Here is a 20,342-nt window from a genome sequence, read left to right as displayed (position 1 = left end):
TGAACTATTGAGACAACGTAATTGTCGTTTTTGTACTTTAGATACTTTATATTTCATACATGTTGCACCTAAATTGATTTTATTAAGTATTTCCTATACACTCTTTATCATGAGCAGTGCAATTGTAACGAAAAAGTTTCCCCAGTATCAATAATGTATCTGAATCTCTGAATTGTCTTCATCATCACAACCACAAGTCTATCCCCTGTTGTGCGCATGCGCCAAACTTCTCCTGGACAGTTTGGGAGTGCTAGCAGTTAGCAGCTAACTAGCCTAGTGTGTAATGGCCGCCTCGGTTCTACTGGGGTCTGCGGAGTCTACCGTACCCGGATTTAGCGTCCCAGGGAGTGTTTTGGTCGGGAATAACGGAGGGTCGGCCCCGGCGTCGTCGTGGAACAGGTCCCTGGACCGGGCGTTGGACGAAGCCTCCGCCACCGGCGCCCTGAACCTGAGCGGCAGGAAGCTGAAGGAGTTCCCCCGGAGCGCCGCCAACCACGACCTCACAGACACCACCAGGGCCGGTGAGTCCGAGCCGGGGTTCGGCCGCGGGGATGGGCCGGGTCAACCCCGCCCTGGCTCCCAGAAGTCGGGGGCGGAAGGGCATGAGTAGTAGGTCCCAGTGTTTGACGGGAGGCCTGGTGAGGAGTTCTGGGGGGATGCAACCAGGACCAACTTGGGACTTAAATAACTCTAATTTAAGTTTATTTGGTGATTAAACGTGACAATATTTATGAATCCTTAGTCCCCCACTTGTCTAAGGATCAGCCCTTCAGGACTCCTGGAAGAAGTGGGGTCCTTAAAGAGCTAGTGTTGCTATCCGGTTAGCCGTCAGACCACCGGACCACCACTTGAATATTCGGAACCAGCTTGGTCCTGAGAGTCTAGTTGAATGTAAAAAGTTGTCTATCCTGAGAAGTTTACCCTGCCAGTTGAAGCAAGGTCCTGCAGCCCGGCACATCACACGGGACAGCAGGAGTTGGCTGTCTAGTAAACAACAATACGGGTAGTCTGTCATTATGGTATTCTACTGATCTCCAGAAGTTACCACTAGTCGCCTTAGCAGATCGGAGAAAAGAGAAGTACTGTGACAGTGGCATGCTGTATATATTCATAGACCAGCAGCGTTAAATATCCCGGTTATGATTGCGGCATGGAGCCATTAGAAAACACAAACACTGGCCCCTCCCTCCCTCCCTTCTCTAGCAGGTAGCCTGGTCCGGGATCAGCTGAACTCAGACAGAGATCACCAGACAGACAGACAGACTGTCTTTCATTGATGCAATTTACTGTGGAATGTCTCATCTAGGCACCAGACCTCCACATCACTCAGTTTGCAGGATCCATTGTCCCTAGAGAAACATGCAATGTCCACACGTCTCCATCTGTTTGCCAGTGCATCCCATAATACCAGCCCACAGGAAGCAGACATTGCCATGGGGATGTGTACTTTCTGCTGAAGAGTTCAGATTCCCTACAGCTACACACACGCACGTTACACACATGTATTTCATTTAATTATTTGGCTGACACCTTTATCCAAAGTGACTGCCAAGTAACGCTGAGAACAATGAAAAAATACACTTAAGTTGCTGAACTCCAGTTGCTACAAAAAACTATTTACGTGCTACATGGCCTAGTTAAAAACAAGATGGACAGAGTGTGAGGAAATTAGAAGTACAATGCTTGTTTTTTTACTAGTGGTATTCAAGAGCGTAATCGGACACACAGTTCTACGTTTATCCCAAGTGCTTAAACAAGATGTACTCGAGCCATTTGATGTTCTTGGAAGAGCTTCCATTCTTTTATATCGTTATGTTTAATGGAGAACACACACACACACACACACACACACACACACACCCTGAAGGGAAAAGGAATGGCCAAATGAGGCTCAGTATAACCTTCCAATATGATCATGAGATCATGACAGCCCCTGAGGTGCCAGTTAAATCAGTTAGTACCCTAGTACTAGTGGTAGTGGTTATTAGAGCCAGTTTAGCACACTAGTACTCTAGTCATGAGGGCCCCTGGGAGCCAGTTTAGCATACTAGCACTACAGTCATGAGGGCCTCTGGGGGGGCAATGAAACATGCTAGTACTCTCTGGTAATGAGGGCCTCTAGGAGCCAGGCTCAGTAAAGTGTGTGTGTGTGTGTGTGTGTTCGTTCAGATCTGTCCCGGAACCGCTTGGCTGAGGTCCCAGCGGAGGTGTGTGTCTACGTATCGCTGGAGAGTCTGAACCTCTATCACAACTGCCTGCGCACCCTACCAGACAGCCTGGTGAACCTGCAGGCACTCACCTACCTAAACATCAGGTACGCACTCCCTCCCCTACCCAAACCTTGGGTATACACTCACACAACATTACATACCTACCGTAACATCCAGTTCACACACGCCCTCAACTACCTAAATCAGGTACACGCACACCTCCAACTTCAGGTACAAACAAAGGGTGTGTGACATTCACTTAATAACTTTGAGATTGTTTGTCATAATAAACGATGTTTCACTGGGTATAACCGTCTGTTGGGATGGCGGGGGGGGGGGGGGGGGGGGGGGGGGGGGGTTTATATTTGATGTTAACTACAGTATATAAATATACGTGCTGTTGTAAACCAAAGACATTTTGACAGACTGAAATTCGACCAGTTAGTGGTGTTCAGAGGAAGTCAATGGGTTTCAGATCCACTCATGGTCCGAGTCCGAGCTCAATCATGTAAGCGTCATGCTGGGTAGGGTCACACACGACGGATGATTCTATTGTATTGGCATGCGTCCGCGATTCGATGCTGCTGCCATTCCTGCTCGGGTGCCGATTCTGATCTATTCACATTCAAGCATGCTGAGCGTTTAACAAGAAAGTCGCCGGAGCATTGCAGACAAAAATACCCAGGCCATTGGTTTTTCGATGATACGTCTGCATACGTTTTTGCGTCCTTTTTAATAAGATGCTGTTACACCGACAGCTTCTGTGACAGATTCTCATTAGTCTGGAGAAGAGTTAATGTTAATTTAGTTACGACTAGCAGCCTTCCTTTAGTTTGGCGAGTTCAAAGTAATGAAAACGGGCAGGGTTTTGACCTCCTGTTTTATAAGTATTAAACCATACAATTATTATATTAAAACTAACTATGGAGCCTTTAATATTCTTTTTATTAATAAATTATATTATTTTCAACACAATACGGACTACAAATCAAAAAATATTCTGCATTTTGTCTCTCCTACCCCTGAAAATAATGGATTAAGATTTCGGTTTTTCATTAAAGGGGACCTATTATGCTTTTTCGACTTTTATGACCTATAAACGTTGTTATAATGATTGATAGTCATGTTGAACCATACTAAAGTGTCAAATAATGAAGTACATGCATTTTGACGTATTCCCTGCTGACAGTCTGGGGTGGCTGTGCAGAGCGCTAAACATTTGGGACAACGTTTGCGATTCACTTGTTCACATTTCCGGGAAATCATCTACGTAGAGGCACTCCTGCCGCGACCCCATATGCCTGGTCTGCCCGCGCGCGCGCTTCAAGGAAGGTAACCAATCACAACGGAGTTGGGTTGGCAGGAGGGGGGCGAGGGGGCGGAGAAGGACGAAACTGATCGTTGACAGAGAATCCTGAAAGCTCCCAATTGAGAGGAAGAGTTTCCCGAAAATCTACATCGTTTTTTGTGTATGGTTAAACATGACTATCAATCATTATAACAACGTTTATAGGTAATAAAAGTCGAAAAGCTTAATCGGTCCCCTTTAAGGAGCAACAGGGATTTTCCAACCAATGAGAATTTGGTTGAACAAGTGCATATCGACCAACCAATCGATCCACTGCCGAGAACTTTTGCCCTAATGGTTTACAGCTATATATCCTACCGGCAGCGGTTTATGTTAATGTAGGACTATATACTATAAAGGTAGTAGTAATCTGTGGTTATATGGCCTAAAAAAATAAAAAAGTTTGGTTCCTGTTGGTTGTCAGTTGAGGTCATCGGTAGGTAGGGAATTTACTTTTTTTTTTTTTTTTTTTACAGCATCTCATAAAATAATTTGGGTCGCACATAAATTGACAGGGTCGGTCGGAAACCGGAACAAAACAAATGTATTTTTTAGGCCTAATAAATGAATGTATTCCTCCAGTCGGAACCAGCTGTGTGTCCTGCCCGCGGTGGTGTGCAGTCTGCCTCTCAAGGTTCTGATCGCCTGCAACAACAAACTGGTTTCCCTCCCGGAAGAGCTGGGTCAGCTCAGACACCTGACGGAACTGGTCTGTACCTGTCTGTCTGCTCTCGTCTGTCTGCTCTCCTGTCTGTCTGCTCTCCTGTCTGTCTGCTCTCCTGTCTGTCTGCTCTCCTGTCCGTCTGCTCTCCTGTCTGTCCTCTCTCCTGTCTGTCTGCTCTCCTGTCTGTCCTCTCTCCTGTCTGTCTGCTCTCCTGTCTGTCCTCTCTCCTGTCTGTCCTCTCTCCTGTCTATCCGCTCTCCGTTTTGGCCGCTCTCCTGTCTGTCCGCTCTCCTGTCTGTCCTCTCTCCTGTCTATCCGCTCTCCGTTTTGGCCGCTCTCCTGTCTGTCCTCTCTCCTGTCTGTCTGCTCTCCGGTCTGTCCCCTCTCATGTCTGTCCCCTCTCATGTCTGTCCCCTCTCCCGTTAGTCCCCTCTCCCGTCTGTCCCCTCTCCCGTCTGTCCCCTCTCCTGTCTGTCCCCTCTCCCGTCTGTCCCCTCTAATGTCTATCCCCTCCTGTCTGTCTGCTCTAATGTCTGTCCCCCCTCCCATCTTCATGGTGTTGATGTGGCTGGTGATGATGAAGGTGTTTATATTGTCTGGATGTGATGAGGATGGAGGTGTTAGTTAGCAGGATGTGATGAGGATGGAGGTGTGTGTTAATAGGATGTGGTGGTGATGTGTCTGTTAACAGGATGTGATGAGGAAGGAGATGTTTCTTTGATAACAGGATGTGATGAGGATGGAGGTGTGTCTGTTAACAGGATGTGATGAGGATGGAGGTGTGTATGTTAACAGGTTACGGGTGTGTCTATGTTAACAGGATGTGATGAGGATGGAGGCGTGTATGTTAACAGGATGGGGGTGTGTCTATGTTAACAGGATGTGAGCTGTAATGAGATCCAGGTGCTGCCCTCCCAGGTGGGTCGGCTGGAGACCCTGAGGGACCTGAACATACGTAGAAACCACCTGCTCCAACTCCCTGCTGGTACGGTGTGTGTGTGTGTGTGTGTGTGTGTGTGTGTGTGTGTGTGTGTGTGTGTGTGTGTGTGTGTGTGTGTGTGTGTGTGTGTGTGTGTGTGTGTGTGTGTGTGTGTGTGTGTGTGTGTGTGTGTGACGGTTTTGGTTCTCGTTATGGTTTTCAGTTCGGTAACTGATCAAATGCGATGTTTCTGGTTGTCCCCCAACAGGAAATATTTATACTATAATAGCACGCTATAGTCAGGGCTCCAGAGTGCGCCTAATTTGGGCGCACATGCGCCTAGAATTCGGGGTAGTGCGACCAAATATTTTATTTGGCCGCACCGGTGCGACTGAAAATTGATCTGGTAAATTTTTATTTTTTTTACAGAGCAGTCTATTCATAATATTGTAATAACCACGGAAGAGGCAGTGAATGAAGTATTGATTAGACAGCGATATATTAGATACCTAGCGTCTTAGAGTACCATATTAAGCGCTATATAAATTTCATTTTTTATTATTATTATTATACCTAATAAACCGTTGGAACACGCAAGACCGGTAACGATAGCAACGCCGGTAAACAAACCCGCGAAGCCCAATCCAGGGGCCTGTACTACGAAGCTCGATTAGAGGGTTAGCGAGGTATGTTGAGCTGAAAGCCTGGGTTAGCTGTACCATGAAAGTCGATCTCTTTAAGCGTCGCTGTATCACCATGGTGACTTACGCTCGCAACCAAACCTGGTCGGGAGCAGCCTTTCAGCGAGTCTACCCGGAGATCGGCTACTTATATCGGCGTGCGCAGCTTCCTAGCCCCTCCTCCGATAATGGCGTCACCATTTGTGGGTGTTCCCATGGACCTCGGCGCACTTATCGTACAGGCGTCTCTCCGGAGACAGAGGGTTTTTCGGGAGAGAACCGATCCCTTGGCATTGTCTGACGATATTCTTTATGAGAGATACAGATTCGGCATTTATTTAATGGTCAAAATATTATTAATCAATGGCGTAAATATCGACGTGCAACCGGTGCGGTTGCCCCCCCCCCCCGTCAACAACTCAGTGCAAGGCAGGCACGGTCCAACCCCCCCCCACCCCCCCTCAACAACTCAAAACTTGGGTGCACCATAAATACGTGCTGGTGCACCCAAATAAAAAATGTAGGCGCACCAGTGCACCCAAGGAAAAAGTTAGTCTGGAGCCCTGATAGTATATATTTCTTAAACAAAACGACATGACACAAAGTAAACCAACATAGCTATAAAGTGCAATAATCATAATGCGTGTAACATTTTTGCAATGTCTGTGTACCATGCGTGTATAAAATGTTTACAATGCGTGTGTACCATATGTGTTTATAAAATGTTTGTAATGTGTGCGTATAACATGATTGTAATGTGTGTGCACCCTGTGTATCTATAACATGATTGTAATGTGTGTGTGTGTGTACCATGTGTGTAGAGCTGTCTCTACTGCCCCTGGTGCGTCTGGACTTCTCCTGCAACAAGGTGACCTCCATCCCCTCCTGCTACCGCCAGCTGGCCCATCTCCACGTCATCATCCTGGACCACAACCCCCTGCAGAGCCCCCCCGCACACGTAAAGCACACACACGCACACGCACAACGGTATCATGTGCAGACGACGGTATTCAGTGCATTACGATATATATTTGTTTGTCTATTTGTTCTAGGTGTGTATAAAGGGTAAAATCCACATATTTAAATACCTAAACCAGGAGGCAGCGAAGACTACATCGGACCTCCCAGAGTTTGAGCGGAGGACTCAAGTCTTCAACTCGTGGTAATATTACAAATTACATATTGCATTACACTTCATTGTTATAATATTCAGGTGTACAACCACTGGGTATTATACATATTACATAATACATTATAATATATTATGTCATAGAATTAAGGTTTACTACTCCTGGTAATATTCCATATTACAATTCACACACCTCTCCCTCTCTTTCTCTTTCTCTTTCTCTCTCTCTCTAGTAGTGAGGATCTCTACCTCGGCCGCCCCTACGGAGCACTGGACTCAGGGTTCAACAGTGTGGACAGTGGAGACAAGAGATGGTCTGGTAACGAGGTAATAATACTCTAACTAGTGCTACTTAATACTACTACTAGTACTTATCGTAACCTGAAATACCAAACACACAGTTCACATGCCGGAGGTCACACGACATCCTACATCACTTCCTGTTCGGCTTCTTCCTGTGTGTTTCAGCCCGTTGAGGAGCAGTCAGAGGAGCAGCGACATCGTAGACTAGGACCTCCGGGACCCAACGGATCTGGTAACACACACACGCGCACACACCCACACAGATTCACACACACAGGGTGGGAGGTCTGGTGTAATGTTGCTGTTTAAACTCGGGACAGTTTTTTTTTTATTAAAGGCCCTATAACATTTACCTCATTGACTCATACACATTGACATTATTAAAACATATCATAAACCGATTGTCTATCTACGTATGTGTGCTTGCAGCAGAGTCGGAGCAGATAGACTTTATAGACAGCTGTCCAGATGAGGACGACGAGGGACGTGGAGGAGCCGATGGCATCAGCCTCAGCTCTCAGTTCATGGCCTACATCGAGAGACGCATCACCACAGAGGTAGACCCGCCCCCTAATCTAGCCACGCCCCTCTATCTGGTCCCACCCACCACTCTCCTCTAGCCACGCCCCTCTCTCCGGTCCCAACCACCACTCTAGCCACGCCCCTCTCTCCGGTCCCACCCACCACTCCTCTAGACACGCCCCTCTCTGCGGTCCCACCCACCGCTCTCCTCTAGCATCGCCCCTCTCTCTGGTCCCAACCACTCAAGCCACGCCCCTCTCTCTGGTCCCACCCACTACCCTCCTCTAGCCATGCCCCCCTATCTGGTCCAACCCACCACTCTCTACGAGCCACGCCCCTAACTCTGTCCTGAGAGTATCTCTTTTATATGCTCTCGCCTCCACAGTCATTTTAAGGGACTTTAGCAATGGTCCTTGCATCGTGTGAAGATAACACTGCATTATTTTAAGAGAGTTTTAGAGAGTTATTATTAATTGCATTATATATATTTATTCTCCTCTAGCCACGCCCCTCTCTCTGGCCACACCCACAACTCTCTCGCTTGCTTTGACTTTCACTGACCACTCTCAGGTTACTATGGACACAGCAGTTTACCTGTCTTTCTTCCTACCTGTGTGTCTCTCTCTCTCCCCCTGCAGGGATCTCCAGGTAAAGCCACTCCCAACAGGGAGGAGTTGAGGAGACACAACAGGTTTGAAGCTTATGTTCCTCTACCGGGCCCTGTCTTTCTCTCCCACCTCTTTCTGTCTTACCTTTGTCTCTCACCTGGTCTGTCTCTCACCTCTTTTACTCCCACCTCTCTCTCTTATACCTTGTCCCACTTACTTCTTTCTCTCTTACCGGTCTCTTTCACCTGGTCTCTCTCTTTTTTCCCTATTCTCTCTCACCTGTCCCTCACTTGTCTCTCTGACCTGCCATTCTCATCATTTCTAATCTGTCCATCTCTCCTTTCTCTTACTTGTATTCTCTCTCTCTCACCTGACCCTCCCTCACCTTTCCTCTCCCTCCTATTTTGTCTCTCTCTCAGCGGTACTTGCCCGTGCTGTCTCTCTCTCCTGTCGCTCCTACCTATACTCATCTGTACTGTCTCTCTCTGGCAGGAGTGTGGTGGACGGTGCGTCGTCAGCGCCCCCTAGTGCTGAACATCAGGTGAGACAGCAGGCCGGGGATCAGGAGGAGGTGGAGGAGTGGAACTGTTGACCGGGGAGGAGGAGGAGGTGGAGGAGGGCAACTGTTGAACGGGGAGGAGGAGGAGGAGGAGGAGGAGGAGGAGGAGGAGGTTGAGTGTAACTGTTGAACGGGGAGGAGGAGGAGGAGGAGGAGGAGGAGGTTGAGTGTATCTGTTGAATGGGGAGGAGGTGGAGGAGGGTAACTGTTGAACGGGGGGGAGGAGGAGGAGGGTAACTGTTGAACGGGGGGGAGGAGGAGGGTAACTGTTGAACGGGGAGGAGGAGGAGGGTAACTGTTGAACGGGGGGGAGGAGGAGGAGTGTAACTGTTGAACGGGGAGGAGGTGGAGGGTAACTGTTGAACGGGGGGGAGGAGGAGGAGTGTAACTGTTGAACGGGGGGGAGGAGGAGGGTAACTGTTGAACGGGGGGGAGGAGGAGGAGGTGGAGGAGGAGGAGGTGGAGGGTAACTGTTGAACAGGGAGGAGGAGGTGGAGGAGGAGGAGGTGGAGGGTAACTGTTGAACGGGGAGGAGGAGGTGGAGGAGGTGGAGGAGGGTAACTGTTGAACGGGGGGGAGGTGGAGGTGGGGGGTATCTGTGTAGGAGAACCTGTGTAACGTAGATGTAGAGGAACTGGAGGAATGCAAGTGTTGAATGTGGAAGAGTAACTGTGGAAGGTGGAGGAGGTGGGGGAGGAGGATTAACTGCTGAAGTGTGCCATGCAGAGACCACCAGCACCACCAGGGGGAGTGGAGCGTGTGAGGAGGGAGGCCCAGATCGCTGCTCAGCGCTACGAAGAGGAGAGGAGCCGTAGCCAGGCCAGCCCACGAGACTCCGTCCCCGCCTTTGCAAAGGTGGCCTACTATGGTTGCTAGGGCGGCCATCCTACCGTCTTGACAAAAAGCGGTTTTAATGTGATTATAACCGTTGTGTTTTACTTTGATTTCAGCATAAATCAGCCCTGAGTCCGACCAAGCTGGCCCCTGGGGACCGAGAGGTAAAGTGTGTGTGTGTGTGTGTGTGTCTTTTTTTGCGTGTGTGTTCTGTTTTAATCACATTGTCCATGTGTGTCATAGCCCCCCCCATCCATCGCTCATCTCTAAGTGTGTGTGTGTGTGTGTGTGTGTTCAGAGTGTTTGTCCCTCCAGACGTTCCACACATACAGATGACTCCGCCCTCTTCATGGTAAAAAAAAAAAACTCGTTCAAATATATATATAAATATATTGTATATTAGAATTTGATAATTTTAATGTATCTATAATACATTGATTACCCCTGCTTTAGCAATGTTCATATAATAAAAACATGATAATTACTATAATGGATGTAAGGTGTTATGCATCTTATTCAATACCCCTCATACTAATGCAATATTATAAGAAACTTTTTATAATATCACTATTATACCATTGTTCTTTATAATATAACAAAACCATATAATAACACTACTATAACACCGTTGTTGATAATATTACAATAACTTTATTGTATTAAAACGACTATAACCCTGTTCATTATAGTAGAACAATAACCATACTAATATAACAATGTTCACACTGTTAACACTGCAATAACAGTTCATTATAATATAAAAATGGCCATATAATAATGACGTGAGTCAAGTGTGAATATTTTATTGTATCTCCTAACTTTATTTTAATATTACAATCACAATAAAATCATAACCCTTGCTATAGCAATTTGTTTATAATTGAATAAATACTATAATGGATGTAAAGTGTTATTTTGCTTATTTAATACCACTCATCAATTTGCAAAATTGTAAAATAAAAATAAGCATTTTATATAATAACTGCTATGCCACTTCATTATAAAAGTATAATAACATTACAATAACTTCTATAACACTTATAACATTATATGTGATAAGGATACGAATAGAACCCTGTCCATTGTAATATTAAAATAACCATATTATAATAACATTACAATCACAACCCATACCATTGTCCTGCCCATTTTCATAATCATTTCATAATCATAACCCTTATAATAGGTGTGTGTGTGTGTGTGTGTGTGTGTGTGTGTGTGTGTGTGTGTGTGTGTGTGTGTGTGTGTGTGTGTGTGTGTGTGTGTGTGTGTGTGTGTGTGTGTGTGTGTGTGTGTGTGTGTGTGTCTAATCTTGTGTTTGTACCTTCTGTCCCGCAGCAGGGCGAGGAGAGGGCCGCCCTGTCGTCCACAGGTAAACACCGTCTAACACCGTGATGTGTTATTCTGTTGATCCCCACCCTCCCTGCAGAGTGGGCCTGAGTATGTGGTCCACAGTCCAGGCTTTGGGTCAGATGGCACGGTGCCAGGATGAGGTCACTGAGGGGGGGGGGGAGGTTACATTTTGCGAGGGGGGCATTATTTTTGATGAAATACAATTCATTGATTGAACCACTAAGAAAGGCTTAATAAAAACAAATTAAGGCTGTTTAAATATCAAAAAATAAAAATCCTATTCTGGAATTTGGGAGTTACACATATTTACCTACTTGAACTACCTCACTGTGTTGTGTACCAGTGACCGATACAACTCTCGCTCGTTCTTTCAGCCCACCCATCCCCGTCCTATCCTAATGCTGGAGGTGTGTCACCAAGCCGGTCAGCCAATCACAGACCAGAGAGCTTTCTATATCGTCTGAGTATGCGAGAGGACAAAAGGAAAGGTAACGCAACTGGCTCCTCCTCCTAGCTTCTCGTAGCCGCTCTCTCCTCCCCCCCCCCCCCCCCCCCCTTCATTCCAGCTCCTCCCAGCTGCTTCGAGCTCTTTGGCTGTGGTGAACCTCTCCACTAACACTCTTCTTCTCCTCCAGGTGATGGAGCACCTGCTGCCCCTCCTCCTGCTCCTCCTGCCCTGGTGGGAGAGGAGGCACAGCTGGTGGAGCAGCTACGCAAGGTCAGCCCAGAGGCTCTTCTCTTTCAGCCGAAGCCTCAGCCTGGAGAAAGATCTTAATAACCACGTGTTTAGCAGCTTTTTCAATGTTTGAACGAGGCCAAAAGATACCAGGAATCTGCCTTTTAATAATAGTAGATTTATCTTCTATTTGTTTTTAAATGAACACTGTAGAAATGAAAAGGAAAAAAACAATCAGATACGCGCTGGAAATTGAATATGTAAAGTAATGATCAGCCGAAGCTTGGTATTTTGTATCTGTGATGGCCCTATTCACAACATGAAGCGGCCGTCTCCCTCAGAACATCGAGGCCCGACTCAAGGTGTCGTTGCCTAGCGACCTGGGTTCAGCCTTGACCGACGGGGTGGTCCTGTGTCATCTCGCCAATCACGTACGCCCGCGCTCTGTGTCCAGCATCCACGTCCCCTCCCCCGCTGTGGTGAGTGTACCCCAAGGAGCTTTATCCCCGCTACAGTCTGTCCTTTATCACAGCTACAGTCTGTCCTTAATCACAGCTACAGTCTGTCCTTTATCACAGCTACAGTCTGTCCTTTATCACAGCTACAGTCTGTCCTTTATCACAGCTACAGTCTGTCCTTTATCACAGCGACAGTCTGTCCTTTATCACAGCTACAGTCTGTCCTTTATCACAGCCACAGTCTGTCCTTTATCACAGCTACAGTCTGTCCTGTATCACAGCTACAGTCTGTCCTTTATCCCCGCTACAGTCTGTCCTTCATCACAGCTACAGTCTGTCCTTCATCACAGCTACAGTCTGTCCTTCATCACAGCTACAGTCTGTCCTTTATCACAGCTACAGTCTGTCCTTAATCACTGCTACAGTCTGTCCTTTATCCCCGCTACAGTCTGTCCTTTATCACAGCGACAGTCTGTTTCATCACAGCTATCACAGACAGTCTATTCATTAGTCTGTTCCTCTCTCTTTTACAGCCTAAACTGACGATGGCAAAGTGTCGCCGCAATGTTGAAAACTTTCTCGAAGCGTGTCGCAGGATTGGTGTTCCACAGGTAACACACTCAGGCTAACACACATCAACATACTCTCAAACCCACACAGATTGGACGCACACACGCAAACTAGTATACACACCTGCATGCAGTTTGGATGAGTTTTCAAGAGAGGAAGGTGATGTTACGCTGATGTCATCTCTTTACAAAATCAACAGAAACTGAGACTAAATCTCTCTCTCTCTCTCTCTGTCTCTCTCTCCATTACCCTCTTCACTTTGTTTCATCCCCTTTACCCTTTACTGTTCAATACGACACACACACACACACACACACACACACACACACACACACACACACACACACACACACACACACACACACACACACACACACACACACACACACACACACACACGACCTGTAGGTGTAGGGCAACTCCTGTAGACCCTGCACTTCCTGTAGCCACCCTAGATCCTGCAGCGCCTGTAGACCCTAGCCCCGTGCCTCCAACAAGTTGGCCGGCCACGCCCTGTTTTATCAAAATCAGGACTATGTGTCCTCTACTGACACACACACACACGCACATACGTACGTGATATCCACATCCTTCTGTATTTTGAGTTATTTTCTCACCTGCTTCCTGTAGTTCTGTTGTCATGGCTAAAGTTATTTATTATTTATTCATTTGTTGAAATCCTTTTGTTTTATCCCCTTCTGTCCTCCTTCTGGTGTGTGTGTGTGCACCTTGATGTGTGTGTGTGTGTGTGTGTGTGTGTGTGTGTGTGTCTTGATGCGTGTGTTGGTACATCTTGATGTTTGTGTGTATCTCTATGTATGTGTGTGGGATTGTGTGTGTCTGTATCTGTGTGTGTGTGTGTGGGATTGTGTGTGTGTGTGTGTGTGTGTGTGTGTAGAGCCAGCTGTGTCTGCCCCTCCATGTCCTGGAGGAGAGAGGGCTCCCCCTGGTGTCCGGGACTGTCAGCGCCCTGCTGGAGCTAGCCCCGCCCAGACACAGCCCCGCCGTCACCACGGCAACCAATCCCCTCGCCATGTAGACGCACACACACGCACACACACACCGACACAGAGAGAGATGAGGGTTGTATAAAGCTTTAAAGATGAAGATGATGATGTAGGGAGGGCAGGAGGCCTCGCAGCGTGTCCATACCTGACTGGTCCATACCTGACTGGTCCATACCTGACTGGTCCATACCTGACTGGTCCATACCTGACTGGTCCATACCTCACTGGTCCATACCTGACTGGTCCATACCTGACTGGTCCATACCTCACTAGTCCATACCTGACTGGTCCATACCTCACTGGTCCATACCTCACTGGTCCATACCTGACTGGTCCATACCTGACTGGTCCATACCTGACTGGTCCACACCTGACTAGTCCATTTCCGCTCGTTTGTTACCGGTGTTAAGTGGCCATGATGGTGGTCGTGGTAAAGGGCGACCAACTAGTTGGCAGAGGGCTCTTCAAACGTCCTCACCATTTCAATAAGGTATTTTGTTTTTAAACTATTTTTAACATCAATTAATTCAAATAAGATGGACATATTTTATCATCATAATGTCAGGACCATTGTCAAGATAAAACAAACACATTCAGTCAGGGGTGTAAGTGACGCATGTCGGGTGGTTAGTGACGTCTAGCCAGGTGGTCCCGCCTCGTGCCCGCTGCATCCGTCGGTTGACCGAACCCCATTGACTCTGAATGGGGACGGACCGTGCAATGCATTGTGGATCCGTGCGCTCCGTTGGAGCCTTCGGCGCCGTCAAAAAGTTGAAAAATGTTCAACTTTTTCGGCAGCGACTGCTCCGTCATCCAATCAGATCGCGTATGCAAATTTAAGCACTGTGACACGACTCGGGCTCTGACGACCCTAGAAAGCTCCCCCATCCGTCAGCCACGCCTTCCGACGTCCTACGACGGACGGTGCAGTGGGCACGAGGCGTTAGTGACGTCTAGCCAGGTGGTTAGTGACGTCTAGCCAGGTGGTTAGTGACGTCTAGCCAGGTGGTTAGTGACGTCTAGCCAGGTGGTTAGTGACGTCTAGCCAGGTGGTTAGTGACGTCTAGCCAGGTGGTTAGTGACGTCTAGCCAGGTGGTTAGTGACGGCTAGCCAGGTGGTTAGTGACGGCTAGCCAGGTGGTTAGTGACGTCTAGCCAGGTGGTTAGTGACAGCTAGCCAGGTGGTTAGTGACGGCTAGCCAGGTGGTTAGTGACGGCTAGCCAGGTGGTTAGTGACGGCTAGCCAGGTGGTTAGTGACGGCTAGCCAGGTGGTTAGTGACGTCTAGCCAGGTGGTTAGTGACGGCTAGCCAGGTGGTTAGTGACGGCTAGCCAGGTGGTTAGTGACGGCTAGCCGGGTGGTTAGTGACGTCTAGTCGGGTGGTTAGTGACGTCTAGCCAGCTGGTTAGTGACGGCTAGCCAGGTGGTTAGTGACGTCTAGCCAGGTGGTTAGTGACGTCTAGCCAGGTGGTTAGTGATGCATGTCGGGTGGTTAGTGACGTCTAGTCGGTTGGTTAGTGACGTCTAGTCAGGTGGTTAGTGACGTCTAGTCGGGGTGGTTAGTGAATTCTTATTGAGGTGGTTATGACGTCGAGTCGGGTTGGTTAGTGACGTCTAATTGGGGTGGTTATGACGTCGAGTCGGGTTGGTTAGCGACGTCTAATTGGGGTGGTTATGACGTCGAGTCGGGTTGGTTAGCGACGTCTAATTGGGGTGGTTATGACGTCGAGTCGGGTTGGTTAGCGACGTCTAATTGGGGTGGTTATGACGTCGAGTCGGGTTGGTTAGTGACGTCTAGTCGGGTTGGTTAGCGACGTCTAATTGGGGTGGTTATGACGTCTAGTCGGGCTGGTTGGTGACGTCTAGTCGGGTTGGTTAGCGACGTCTAATTGGGGTGGTTATGACGTCGAGGGACCAGATGAGGCTCCTCTGTAGCTGCCTTCCATGACGAGGTTCAATAAGTCAGTGAAATTGGACTTTAGTAAAATAAATCAACGTTATTTAACAGTTAGAACTAAGTATCTGCCAAGACATGAAGCAGCATGTCTTGGCAGAGCAAGTTGTCGATACATAATTTTTATTTCAAAGCTAACGAGAGCATTGTATGGCCACTAGCTTGATAACCGTATGGACACTATCTTAAAGGTGACATAGCACTAGCACTATCTTAAAGGTAGCTAGTATGGCTACAAGCTACACCCTCAAATGGGCACTAGTCATATAATGGTATGGACACTAGCTAGTGTGCTAGCAAGCACACTCTACAGTGACACTAGCTAGAGCACGATATGGACACTAGCTAGTGTGCTAGCTAGAATGCTGTATGGTCATACTCGCTAGAGAATGTTATGGGTGCTAGCTTGTGTGGATTATTAACACTAGCCACAGTGTGATGTGTACATTGGCTAAGGTTTTAGCTAGATCACAATGTGGACACTAGCCACAGCATGGTATGGACCCCATGGATAAAACACTAGCTAGACTGCTAGCATGTTGTATGGAAAGTAGCTACAGCACGCTTTAGACACTAGCCAGCCTGCTAACTACAGCATGGTATGGGCACACGCTAGTATCATATGGACAGTGGCTAGCATGCTAGCTAGAATGCTGTACGGACACTAGCTACTGGGTAGGATGACACTAAGTAGCCAGCTAGCTACAGCGTGCTATGAGGCTAGCTAGCCAGGGCGTGTATCTGCTCCGGGTGGAGTGTTCACTGCAGAGAGAATCATGAGTGACGAAGAGGTCAAGGTTATTTTTATCTTTCTTAAATATATGTACAAATATATGCTGTAAATATATAAATATATATATGTAAAGCTGTAATGGGAGAGTGCTGCCGTCAGTACGGGGGAACGACGGCAGTGAGGGATGCTGGGTGAACCAGGCAAGGGGCTGAGGATACATTAGTATTATTCTAACTTTTGTAACAGGTTGTGAGACGATGTGCTCTGGAACATTCTTCTGTTTGTAAAGAAAACCTTTGATGCCAACAATGGATCATGTGACCAGGCGGAGGGCAGTTGGCCCCGCCCACAGACATTCCTGTTGTTTACATGTTTGAGCTCCTACACAAAAACACTTTTTACATTTTTACTGTCCCTGAAACCCTGTATAAATACATTGAAACTGTCTTCATTTGAAGAGTTAACTGCAAAGTGAATTAAATAATAAAAAGAAAAAGTCATTGGAGTCTGATTGTATGCTTGTTGGCTTTAGAGTCACCATTCCTTTCAGTGCCTACATATCATTTGACAAACATTGAAATATCCAGGGAATGTGAATACGATGAGAATGCCACCCAGGATTCCATGACGGCAGGAGACCAGGATGGGGACATCTTCTTGGTCTTCCTCTTGCTCCCCTTCGTCCTCCATCTCTTCACGGGCCTGCAGTGCACCACGCCTTGATCAGAGCACATGCTCTCACGCTCACTGGCTAACCAGGCTAGCCAGGCTAACATCCAGCCCCTCCACTATGCCTGGATCTGATCACTACCACACACGCTCACAGGCTAACAGACTAGCCATGCTAACATGTTTAGTTACTAATGTATGATAAAGAGCTTTATTGGCCCTATACAACACTAATATGCAGAAACAAACGGCTTCAATAAGGCTATAGGCCTAAGCAACACCAGTAGAGGAAAATAATTTTCCCTGGACTTTTGAACGTTGCAAAATTATATATTTCTTTGGCATTCAGTCGTATGCTTCAAATATGTCTGTGGTTGAGTGTGTAAAATTAAGACTGGCTCTTTCTTTCTGTTCTGTTTGTCCCTATAAAACAAAGGTAAACAAATACACTTATTTGTCCATTACACTATGGCCAGGATCTGATTTAGTCCTCATCATGTGGGGCATAGGACTAAATCTTTCCAAACAATTGATGATTATTCATTAAATAGGAATGAAAATCCTTGCAGGTCATGTTCTTGAAATTGTACTGGGTGTAAAACTGGGTCCTTCGCAGCATTGACAATATGTTTGGTGGAGGGGATGACGTAGACATTGGGGGCAGGGGAGTTGACGACAAACGATACCACCACCGAGGTGCTCAGGGGGGGTGGGATAAGACTTGTGGTGTTTGTGTGTTTGTTGTGTTTGTATAAAGGCAACCCTCTGGATGGTTTGGTGTAAGGGGCACAGGAGTTTCAAACGGCTGTTTCGTTATTCCAGTGCTGCTCGCCACACTATGTTTGGGGCACAGTATCTTTGTTGTTCGAGGCTGAGGAATTGGACCAAATGATTTATACAAAGGTAAACTAGAACCTGCTACACGCTAACACTTCAACACATGAGCCATATCTTCATTTTCCTTCATGGAAATAAAGCAAAGGATAAGTGGGTGAGGCCGTCCACCAGCATGGGTGACAGGACGGGAGAGAGGGGGCGGGGCAGTGGTTGAGTCTTACCTTTCATTGCTTTATCGCCTCTGTGAGGGGGCATGTCCTACTGAAACACACCTATCATGTTTCTATTCGACGTTTCAGCTTTTGGAGCATTATCTTGTTTTTATCAGAAAACTATCTAATGAACACTCATTCGATCAATAATCAATATATTGTCAATACAATAATCACTATATTTTTGAGACAATAGTCCACAATATATGATTAAAATAATGTAGATGTAATAAGCAATGAAATAAACAAAGCAACCAGAAAGCCACATAAGCATTTCCTTATTATTATTATTATCTATACATTAGATTGCATACATAGGTTATTGTTTTTTCTACTTTGTTTATTGGGTTTTTGCAGGAGCAGATAATTGTCACATTGTGAGCATTTATAAAAAGTAACATATTTGCTATTTTGTAGACACATTTATAGATACATATATATTTCTTTACATATTGCTCAACACCAAAAACAGCTTACAAAGACTGACAAGACCAAAATAAAACAACCATAGAAAAACAGACAAAAAAGAAAAGTAATTGGTCAAGCAAGAGTTAACCATGTCAGTGATAGACACCGATAGACTGTATTATAGAATATCACCCACACCCCAACAAACACATTATTGATATCCCTCCAAACCGTGAAGGTGCCTAAATAAAGAATGAATTGGAAGAATGGAGAATATAATCTTTTAGGAAGAACAATAGTTGCATATAACATTTATTCATAGTAAAAATGGATGTCGTAGAGCTACTAGATTTAAGCTTGTCCTAAAATCTACATGCACAAAAACGTTCAGCTTGTGGAATCATCTATGTAATAATATTAAACATTATTAACAGCATTCACTCGCTGACAGAAGAAGTTCCTCTTCTCCATACAGCTCCTGGCGTCCAGACGCTGCCTAGACAGACTCCCACAGTGGGTCCAGTCGGCGGGACACTTCCAGACGCTGTGTTCCTCCCCGTCCATCCACAGCCAGCGTCCCGCCAGCCAGCGCAGGCCGACCCACACCTCCCTCGTCCCGGCGTGGACCAGCTCTTCCTGGGCGAAGGATAAGTCCTCGTGGGTGTGCAAGCTGAGGAGATCATACGAACCCGGCGGAAGCCCTTTGTCCACTCCCATTGCCCTGCAGTGGAGCAGAGCTTCCTCCCAAGACTTCTCCTCCTTCACCAACACGAAAAAGTACTTCTCACAAATATGGGCCAGTTTATCATTGCAAGGATGTATGTGCAGATTGTCCTGATAGACAATAGCACATTCGTCCTTCTCGTCCTTCTCGTCCTTCTCGTCCTTCTTGTCCTTGTCGTCCTTGTCATCCTTGTCCTTGTCGTCCTTGTCCTCCTTGTCGTCCTTGTCCTTGTCGTCCTTGTCCTTGTCGTCCTTGTCCTTGTCGTCCTTGTCGTCCTTGTCCTCCTTGTCGTCCTTGTCCTTGTCGTCCTTGTCCATGTCGTCCTTGTCCTTGTCGTCCTTGTCCTTGTCGTCCTTGTCCTTGTCGTCCTTGTCCTTGTCCTCCTTGTCCTTGTCCTCCTTGTCGTCCTTGTCCTTGTCGTCCTTGTCCTTGTCGTCCTTGTCGTCCTTGTCGTCCTTGTCCTTGTCGTCCTTGTCCTTGTCGTCCTTGTCGTCCTTGTCGTCCTTGTCGTCCTTGTCGTCCTTGTCCTTGTCGTCCTTGTCGTCCTTTTCATTCTCGTCCTTCTCGTCCTTGTCGTCGTTCTTATCCTTGTCATTCCCGTCCTTGTTGTCCATTTCTTCCTTGTCATTCACGTCTTTCTCGTCCTTCTTGTCCCTCTCATTCTCGTCCATGGGCTGCAAGGGTAGGACGTTCTCCTCCCCGTCCGTCCTGTTCCAAGTATTGCCTCGCTTGCGAAGACCGACAAAACATTTAGCCTTGTTGAGATCATTATCAGGTATGTCGTTACAGACGTGAGACAACATCTTCACCTCGGAGGTGTTCCTGACGTTAGCTAAACGGTGCAGGCCCGTACCATTTGTAGTCTTGCAAGTAAACTGGGCTTCAGTCCAACTCATCACCTGGTCCTGAAGAGAGAACACATTCCGTAGCCCCTGCTTGAAATCCCCTGGGGTGGAGAGACAGAG

At 47.0% G+C, this 20,342-nt stretch overlaps 2 protein-coding genes and 2 long non-coding RNA genes across 8 annotated transcripts; 2 read left to right on the top strand and 2 right to left on the bottom strand.

The window, feature by feature from the left end:
- Positions 1–200: 200 nt before the first annotated feature.
- On the top strand, positions 201–14,054 carry lrch3 (leucine-rich repeats and calponin homology (CH) domain containing 3). Of its 5 annotated transcripts, none has more exons than XM_060075839.1 (20): positions 201–521; positions 2,170–2,314; positions 4,141–4,267; positions 5,102–5,207; positions 6,643–6,779; positions 6,874–6,983; positions 7,187–7,277; positions 7,419–7,485; positions 7,683–7,810; positions 8,414–8,466; positions 8,876–8,924; positions 9,669–9,797; positions 9,893–9,940; positions 10,075–10,128; positions 11,115–11,148; positions 11,504–11,617; positions 11,765–11,847; positions 12,147–12,284; positions 12,797–12,874; positions 13,732–14,054. In XM_060075839.1, the coding sequence occupies exons 1-20, from the start codon at positions 284–286 to the stop codon at positions 13,870–13,872; spliced, it is 2,070 nt and encodes a 689-aa protein (XP_059931822.1). In that variant the 5' UTR covers positions 201–283; the 3' UTR covers positions 13,873–14,054. The 5 variants fall into 5 exon arrangements, 4 of the variants coding, with proteins under 4 accessions (XP_059931822.1, XP_059931821.1, XP_059931820.1 ...); XM_060075838.1 differs by having other exon boundaries at positions 202–521; positions 7,184–7,277; positions 7,686–7,810; XM_060075837.1 differs by having other exon boundaries at positions 202–521; positions 7,184–7,277.
- LOC132474962 (uncharacterized) lies at positions 13,870–14,417 on the bottom strand. Its single transcript, XR_009529781.1, has 3 exons — positions 14,211–14,417; positions 14,061–14,120; positions 13,870–13,985 (listed from the first exon to the last, which is right to left on the bottom strand). It is a non-coding gene; the product is annotated as an uncharacterized LOC132474962 (long non-coding RNA).
- An 899-nt stretch (positions 14,418–15,316) lies between these two features.
- Positions 15,317–17,027, top strand: LOC132474960 (uncharacterized). Its single transcript, XR_009529775.1, has 2 exons — positions 15,317–15,637; positions 15,684–17,027. It is a non-coding gene; the product is annotated as an uncharacterized LOC132474960 (long non-coding RNA).
- A 1,883-nt stretch (positions 17,028–18,910) lies between these two features.
- LOC132474983 (protein starmaker-like) lies at positions 18,911–20,048 on the bottom strand. Its single transcript, XM_060075928.1, has one exon. The coding sequence runs from the start codon at positions 20,046–20,048 to the stop codon at positions 19,071–19,073; it is 978 nt and encodes a 325-aa protein (XP_059931911.1). The 3' UTR covers positions 18,911–19,070.
- Between the last annotated feature and the right edge of the window lie 294 nt (positions 20,049–20,342).

Source organism: Gadus macrocephalus, chromosome 16 (assembly GCF_031168955.1).
Source record: "Gadus macrocephalus chromosome 16, ASM3116895v1".
Taxonomy (NCBI): domain Eukaryota; kingdom Metazoa; phylum Chordata; class Actinopteri; order Gadiformes; family Gadidae; genus Gadus; species Gadus macrocephalus.
This window is presented reverse-complemented; position numbering and strand designations above follow the sequence as displayed.

What these genes read in the sequence shown, in the direction of transcription:
- LOC132474983 (XM_060075928.1), bottom strand. Translation starts at nt 20,048, where the DNA reads ATGGACGAGAATGAGAGGGACAAGAAGGACGAGAAAGACGTGAATGAC.
- lrch3 (XM_060075837.1), top strand. Translation starts at nt 284, where the DNA reads ATGGCCGCCTCGGTTCTACTGGGGTCTGCGGAGTCTACCGTACCCGGA. An exon ending in CCGTCCCCGCCTTTGCAAAG is followed by an intron (nt 9,798 to 9,892) that starts GTGGCCTACTAT and finishes CTTTGATTTCAG; the next exon opens with CATAAATCAGCCCTGAGTCC. An exon ending in ATGACTCCGCCCTCTTCATG is followed by an intron (nt 10,129 to 11,114) that starts GTAAAAAAAAAA and finishes TCTGTCCCGCAG; the next exon opens with CAGGGCGAGGAGAGGGCCGC.